At 43.0% G+C, this 8502-nt stretch overlaps 1 protein-coding gene and 1 non-coding gene across 2 annotated transcripts; one reads left to right on the top strand and one right to left on the bottom strand.

Moving 5' to 3' along the window:
* The first annotated feature begins 777 nt into the window (after positions 1-777).
* On the top strand, positions 778-5865 carry LOC147149400 (ankyrin repeat and SOCS box protein 13-like). Its single transcript, XM_086027761.1, has 6 exons — positions 778-1279; positions 3127-3326; positions 3723-3873; positions 4033-4167; positions 5032-5223; positions 5502-5865. The coding sequence occupies exons 1-6, from the start codon at positions 1207-1209 to the stop codon at positions 5648-5650; spliced, it is 900 nt and encodes a 299-aa protein (XP_085883887.1). The 5' UTR covers positions 778-1206; the 3' UTR covers positions 5651-5865.
* A 1669-nt stretch (positions 5866-7534) lies between these two features.
* trnay-gua (transfer RNA tyrosine (anticodon GUA)) lies at positions 7535-7622 on the bottom strand. Its single transcript is given in 2 exon segments — positions 7535-7570; positions 7586-7622. It is a non-coding gene; the product is annotated as a tRNA-Tyr (tRNA).
* Between the last annotated feature and the right edge of the window lie 880 nt (positions 7623-8502).

Here is an 8502-nt window from a genome sequence, read left to right as displayed (position 1 = left end):
AAACTTGAATACAAATCAATTACTGGAGGGCCAAAAATGTACCTCTTGCAAAAATTAGGATAAAATGTAAATCTTGCAAAAAAAAAAAAAAAATAGGACAAAAATGACACAAATCTGACAAGTGGCAAAAAAGAAACCTTGCTAAAAGATGAGACAAAACTAACAAAATTTACCCCCCAAATACTGTAATGGTTGGCAAAAACACTTTTTTTTTTAAAATTGCGCAACAATAAACAAATCTATAAAAGAAACCTATGAAAATCTGACAAGCGTTGAACAAAAATACCAAAATTTGGCAAAATGGACAAAAAGCTGACAGAAATATGACAGAAAATGTTCCTTTCGGCAATTAAAAGGCCAGGACCCAGGAGGCAGAGAGCAGTAATCCAAAAAAGATTTATTTTGGCATAAAGTAACAATACAAAATCATTGGGTTCAAAAGTAGGGAAAACTAATATATATTCAGGAAAACAAAGTAGCAACTAAAAATCACCCAGGAAGACAAAGTAGCAACTGAGAATCACCGTGCGCAGGAAAATACATTTAAACAACAAAAGGGAGTAACTAAATTCACCAGGAGTTGTCAACTCAACAGCAAGTAGCATGGACGTCAAGGAATCATCCGGCACAGGAATAAGGGGAGAAGCTGGTTGAATAACGTAATAAGTATAATCTATAATCTATATATAAATAATCTAATTAGTTTGATGCAGTTCAGGTGAGTGTGTGAGTCTCTGCTGCAGAGTTAAGCTCCCCCTACTGGCACTTTCCGGCACTGCACAGAGAAGGAAGGGGAGAAGCAGGAACTGCGGCGCAACACAGCAACAGCGAACACGGACCACGACAAAAAAAAGTGTGCAAAAGAAGAAGGCACGTTTCTGCTCAATCAGTTGTTTTTCGTTTGCTTGTTTCAACATACGTGAAATGACGGCGTAGAAAGTCGGCTTGCTTCGTCGCGGCTGTAGGAATGAAAATAGTCGCAAAGCGAGGACGTCAAGTTGCATGCGAATTGACTACATTACCCAGAGTTCCTTGCTTTCGCCCTCTCTCACTTGATTGTCCAACGGAAAAGTAGTAGCAGCGGCGGACGAGCACACGCACACGCACACGCACACGCACACGCAGACTGTGTATTTTGCAGCAGCGTCGTCCGGTTCTGCCACTCGACGCCTTTTGGGGGTCGCGATGACTTCCATCGTCCGCTAAATGTTGCAGTTGACGTTCGAAGATGACGACATGGAAATAACGCGGAGCAGGCCGTCCTTGTTCGGAGACATCGGTAAGCAGCTTAGCACTCAGCAAATTGCTTACTTGACAACTTCTGCACACTCGACACTAAATGAAAACTTCAAAGCTCGTCTCCCGCCACTTGCGACAAAGTCACGTTGAATTCAGCTCGCAAGTGCATAGTGTGCAGTGCGAGGCACACGTTTTGAAGCCCGTAAAGCATTAGCTTTGACTTGGTGCTCAACTGTCTACTTTATGACGTAGTTATCATGCATTGTTCCAACACTTGTGAAACAGCAGCCCTGCTTTGACTTATATCAAATGTTGTAACATGATGGCAATGTCATGCAAATAAAACTGTTTTTAGAAATGGTTTACAATGGTAAAATAAATAAGGCTGTCAAAAACAACAACTGGATGCCAATAAGCAAATGAAATTGCAATATAATGACAATACAATTGTAATTCAGTAATGCGAGAATAACATTTTAATCAGAGATATACATCGACATTTTCAAGGAAAAAGTTGCAAGGTCTCAAAAGTTAAGATGCTTAATTGAAAAAAGTTAGAAATGAGTCACAAAGTGGAAATGTAAAATAATGAAGACGTTTTGAGAATAACATGGAAATACTTATAAAATGTATAAGTAAAACTAAAATGAAATTGAAACTGATCAGAATTATATTAAAGTCTTTGCAAGAATAAACATTTGATAAAAAATACATTTGCATTCTTAAGGAAAGTTGTAATACAAATTCGACCTTTTTCCACAGAAAATAATGTCATTAAAATTTTGGGGGGAAAGAAAAGTCATAATGTTTTAACAAAAAGGCACATGTTGATAAGATTGCAAAAGTAAAGTTCTACTTACTTTAAGTAAGTTAAAACTACTCACATAAATGTAAACGCCACAGTCCGACCGTCGAAAGGCCTAGCTGGAGCAATCCGACGTTGGCCAACTGTGACCGACGCTCACCCCGTGGCGTTGGGCCGACTGTCGGCACGTCACGCTGGCAAAGCACGCCGCGACGACAGACGGCGACATAAGATGTAATAGCCTTCCATACCCTCGGCGGCGGTAGTCACCATTTCTCATGGTTGGAAAACTCCCACCGGAAAGCTGTTGGCCGGGGGGCGGATTACAAAAACGTAAACAATGCATTCGGCTCTATTCTTCGCTCACGATGAACTCCCACGCAAAGTGAATCCTCACGTTCTTGACACGGCGGTATGGTCAAATATTTCAATGATACTTCCATTGTCAAGCCTCGCTCTTGTACTTGGAAGAAGATGAAGGCAGCGGAGGCACGCTCACCGTTTATCCGCATTAGTCACTCCCCGCTGGTGCTCCGAGCGCTGATTTGCTAGCTGACAGCCAATCGGAGTGAGCAAATGTCATGACAGCAATTCAACATGCTGAAACGCCCACCAGACGCTTCCTGACGGGCTCCGACGGTGGCCGCTACGCCAATCGGACGGCGCATTCAGACGGCACGACGCGTCGTCGCCTCGGACGGCGCTTTGGTCGATCTAGGCCTTAAGGCAGATACGTCCAAAGTCCGGCCTGGTTGTCAAATGCGGCCCCTGGTCAAATTTGACCCGGCCCGCAGCCTCTCTCATGAAATGAATAACGTGTGGCCCCTAACCCCCCTGCCCCCCCCCCCCCGCATTTACCCCTCACCGAACCTGTCCCTCTTTGCAAAACGTTTGGGCAGCCCTGGTCTAAAGTGACAACTATAAATGTTGTCAAAGTTGACATTTCTTTCTTATTGCTACTTCATTTGACGCTCAACCGCAATCAAAACATATTGTTAAATGAACACTTCTGAGCATTTTTATCTGGACTAAGGAAAAGTATAAAAAGGCGCATACAAGACTTGCATTGTTGGCGTTTGCAGCTCACGGTCTGGGCTTCTGGACGGAGCGCTCGGCGGTGCACGAGGCGGCGGCGGAAGGCCGAGCGGCGCGGCTGCGGCAGCTGATCGGCGACGGGGCGGCCGTCAACGCCGCGGCCGTCGACTCCATCGCGCCGTTGCACGAGGCCTGCATCCAGGGACACGCCGGCTGCGTCGCGCTGCTGCTGGCCGCCGGGGCGCAGGTCGCAACGCCCCACTTCAACTTTGCACTCTGGCGCCGCTCGGCAACACGACACCACGTGGATTTACAAAGCTGAAAGTGTTTTCAAAGTGGAAATGTGCTTTGGTTTCTCTGTCAGTTTCATACATGAGCTTTTATGCTTTTTAATGTTGCACACTAGAAATACCCTGTATGATTAAAAAAAACCAAAAAAACAACAACCTCAAACTAATACTAAAACTAATAAAAGCTCAACTAAAATGAAGCATTTTGATAAAAATTCAAAAGGAACAAACATGCGCTAGAAACAAATTCAAAGTAACTGCACATGATGTGAAAATCCCAAACGATTGGAACGGTTGGCGAAAGTCGGCGCGGCGAGCTTTGATGTGGCGCCAAATGACGCGTGACTCGGCAGGTGGACGCCCGCAACATCGACGGCAGCACGCCGCTGTGCGACGCCTGCGCGGCCGGAAGCCCCGAGTGCGTCAAGCTGCTGCTGGAGTACGGCGCCGCCGTCAACCCGCCGCTCTTCACCTTCTCGCCGCTCCACGAGGCCTGCCTGCGCGGTAAGACGCATTTGGCCCCCCGGCCGGACTTTGGACATACACTATCTGCTGCTATATACAGTATATTTAAATCCCCCCCCCCTCCCCATATATACAGGTATATATTCCACTAGTTTCGGGAGTATGGCTTGATTTGTTTTTGTTTTGTTATTTCAAAAGGCAATTTGGATTGCATAGAGCTGCTGATCAAGCACGGCGCCTCCATGGAGGCGCACGACTGCCACTACAGAACGCCGCTGCATGTCGCCTGCGCCAGCAAACATTACCACTGCGCTAAACTGCTCCTCAACGCCGGTCGGTCTTCCAGGAATTTCAAAATGTTAAAAAGCTACGCCGGGTCACCTTGACTTAGCAATGCTGCGATTTAGCAGGGTTTTTTTTTGCATTGTATTGAGAACTAAAATGTGAGAATTTGTTAGCGAGCTTCACGTGCACGAGTGAAGCGCAGTTAAGTGATGCCCTTGCATGTGAGCAAGGAGAGTCGCAGTTGCAGATGTATTTGCTGTTAGTTTGGTCAGATTCTTTTTAAAAAAATTTTTAAAGTAATTTTCATATTATGTACGAGTTTTTTGGGGTTTCTTATGGTTTTTTTCTTGATTTTTGTAATTTCTTACATTTTGTCTATTTTTGGGGGTTACGGTTTGCCCATTTTTGGTGGTCTGACTTGTTAGTTTTTTTTTTTTCCAATTGTTGTCAACTTTGTCAGTTTTTAGTTCGTTTGTCAGATTGAACTTTTTAATCAGAATTTTACAATTTACTCTGTTTTTTTTTTTTGTTTTTTTTGTCATATTTCTGTCCAATTTTGGTAATATTTTTGACGTCTGCTTTATTGTGACAGTTTTCTCATGTCAGTTGTTTTGTTTTTGCTACATTTTTGTATTTTTTCTGTTTGGTTTTTTTTTTGGCGGGGGTGCATGTTTTTGTCCATTGTTACATTTTTGTTGCATTTTAGTTGATATTTTGTAGGTTGGAGTGGGTCAGATTTTTTGTCATTTCTTTCCCCTCAAATTAAGTCAACATTTTTTTTGTAGGTTTTTGTTAGATTTGTCATGTTTGTATCAGGTTTTCCCCTAAATTTGGTCAGGTTTGTTCCCTGTATCTCGTCGACGTTGTTTGTCCAAACGCGGCTGACGTTTCCTTGCTTTGCATCGCTTGAAGGCGCGAACGTAAACGCGGCCAAGCTCCACGAGACGGCGCTCCACTACGCCGCCAAGACCCGCCAGGTGGACCTGATCGAGCTCCTGGTGGAGTTCGGCGCCAACCTCCACGCTCGAGACAACGCCGACAAGAAGGCCGTCCACTACGCGCCGCTCGGATCGCCGGCGCATGTCTGCTTTCGCTTCTACGAAGGTGCGTCGTACGCAAGGAACGTCCGAGCTGGACGTTGGTCGTACAATTTTCGTGCACTGTTGCCTTTGCTCAAGAGTGTCCCAACATTTCTTTAAAAAATTAAATGATGTCATTTGTTTGCCTTTAAGTTATACGTTTTTGTCAGAAATGTGTCCCGTTTTTTGGGGTGAGATTTTAAACTGTCAAGGTATGACTGCATATGCTAATTGCTAATGCTATCAAGGAGCATTGCCACTGTTGGGAGTGTTTTTGTGTACCTGTTGTGCTTTGTCCCGCAGACACGCCGCTGAGCCTCCAGCAGATGGCGCGCGTGGCCCTGAGAAGGATCCTGGGCGTGAAGGCGCTCCACGTTTTCTCTCAGCTGGACTTGCCCAATCGCATGGTGGCGTTTCTGTCGTACGCGCCGCCTCCCGTCTTCGACATCTGACGAGCGTTTTTGCCCGCTAGCGTCGGCTATGTCGACACAAGCCTCTGCATGATCAGTAGTAACACGTCCATATTCATTTGCTTTTGACTGACTGGCAACCAGGCCGAGATGACCCAAACTCACCATCGGTGAGAGGTGCTTACGATCCAGGCCACACCAGCAAGAAGTGAAATCCATGTTCGAGAAATACCCTATTTAAATACTCCCTCGACATATTTTTTTGTTGTTGTACTAGTTTCTTAATGTCGTTGAATACCCTTCTAAAATAATCCAAACATTTAAATACAGATATTGAAAGAAAACAAGGGTAATGGATAAGACCAAATATTGTACAGTCTTACCGTGATCCCTCTGTGTTTAAAGTAAACAAACCCAGCTTTGTCCAAATTAACAAACTTAACTCATTTTGCAATATCCTGCCCGAAGATGTACATTATGAAATGAACCTACAGCCATCGCTATCTGTAGGCGTAAAAACCAGGATGAAAGAGGATTTTGCATGATCTTCAGTTGGGGGGGAAAAAAAGGGGTCATCTTTAAATGCTTCCAATTTTCACTCTTTTGCTTCCAAATTTATAGAGTCAAACAGTGTGCCATGTTTTTGGAGCACCTTTCAACTTAGGTTAAAGACAACTGGGGTTATTTCATGCCCATGAGCATGTTCTGCATTTTTTAAAAGAACTGCACACCTTGTGTTGTTTGAACACTGTTATTGCTGGGTAAAATGTGCAAAAACGATATCAAATTTGTGTTTAAAACACTTTCAAAATAGGATTTATTATCAAGATAGTTTAGAAAGAATAATAGCTGCAAACAAAAACAAATTATTTGAGCATAAGAGGAAATGGAGTATATTTTTTTTCCCCCGAAAGTGCTTATTAACATAATTGTTACTGGTATTATTATTATTATCTTATTATGACAAGGTCAAGGATGTTCGTGTGAGTACGGGGTTGATTGTTGTGTGAAAAAAAAAAATTGCGATGGTGAGGGGATTAGTTTGTTTGTCTGTGTGTGTTTATATATACATATATATATATACATATATATGTATGTATATATATATATATATATATATACATATATATATATATATATATATATACATACATATATATGTATATATATATATATATATATATATATACATACATATATATGTATATATATATATACATATATATGTATATATATACACATACATATATATGTATATATATATATATATATATACACATATATATATATATATACACATATATATATATATACACACACACACATATAAATATATATATATATACACACACTGTATATGCTGTAAATATGTACATTTGTAAATGACAAATGTTTCTACCTCTAGGTAATTTGTGTATAAATAAAGCTCCTGCTACGTGATTGTTTTGGAGATCATTGTTTATGTTTGGGATTTATACAGAAAAAAATGGAAGCAAAGATTGGCTCACTTGCTATCATTTTGTACGGTTAAGTACTGTATTGCCCATGTAGCGAGTAGTGACAGTACAAACGCCAAGCAATTACTTATACATTTTGACAGAAACCAAAGAAACTAATAAGTAATATTGTTTTTAAAGTGACAAAAAAATCTAGGAAAACAGACACAAATATGTATATAAAAACGCTACAAATATGACAGCTGTTACAACATTCCCCAAAAATGCCACACAATGAAATAAAAATCTGTGGGTCAGATAGATAGATGAGAAAAAAATGCTTCCAAAAATGTGCCATAAGTGAGCGACACAAACGCCACGCACTGAGTTGCTAGAGCAAAATCTGTCTAGAAAGTGACAAAATGTGAACGTCAGATCAGTAAATCCCAAATCAATGTACTTTGCGTTAAATCTACTCGCAGCAAAAGTCTCCTTCGAGCCGGATTTGAACCAGCGACCTAAGGATTTCCACTGGGCGCCTCTACAGTCCTCCGCTCTACCAACTGAGCTATCGAAGGAACGGCGAAGGAAAACAAAGCGCTAAACATCAAGTTGTCCTACAGCGGAAGGCGGCTGCAAATACCAGCAGCGCTCAAAGCCTTTGAGGACGAGCGCAGCGGGGGACAAACTCCATTGCTGTCCCTCGGATGATTTGTCATCGAAACCAAGTGTTACGCCGCGTTGGTGGAAGGTGGCAAATGGGACTCACCCCACTCGGATCGTCCCAGTTCGAGCCGAATGTCAACAACATAGATGGCTGATTCCGATCATTTGTTTGCTGTTCTGGTTCAGCGCAAGGCATTTTGACCTCCGGCAAACCTTCAAGGCATTTCGCCCCTTTTCCCCAAATAGCTTCAGCCGAACGGCAGGCACGTCTTCGCGCCGCCCGTGCAAGTCATGTTGCGTTACGTCACGCGAAGGTATCTCCAATAGCTACATTCGTGTCATAAATAAATACAGGAAATCTCGTTTTTCTACTCTTGCAAATGATGTTTTGACATTCACTATCTGTGCAGGGCGGCGGGTCAGCCCTTGCCGAGTGACGTCACATTGAAGCCGGTCGGCGAGCTCCTCGATTCGAGGTCGGGCCATCCTGAGCGCACCACGGCAGCATTATCCGATAAGATTATTTTTGGAGAGTCGTCCCGACCAACGATTGTCGGGAGGGGAGATTCGGGGCTAACGTCGGGCCGATGAACCAGGCTTTAGTTTCAACGTTGGCGCTTTTCCCGATTCCCCGGTGCAACACTGGGCCAACTCCCATTTCCAAGATGGCCAAAACATCCCAGAAAGGGAGCTTCACAGACCGAACGCTCTCATCTCTCAAGCAGTATTAACGGATGTTTGGAGTTTGACCACTACCGCACTAAACTTGGTCTCGTGATGCCAAAGTATGAA

Source organism: Filicampus tigris, chromosome 4 (genome assembly GCF_054856515.1).
Source record: "Filicampus tigris isolate MCC_2025a chromosome 4, RoL_Ftig_1.0, whole genome shotgun sequence".
Taxonomy (NCBI): domain Eukaryota; kingdom Metazoa; phylum Chordata; class Actinopteri; order Syngnathiformes; family Syngnathidae; genus Filicampus; species Filicampus tigris.
The sequence above is the reverse complement of the archived record's forward strand: the minus strand, read 5'-3'. Positions and strand labels throughout refer to the sequence as shown.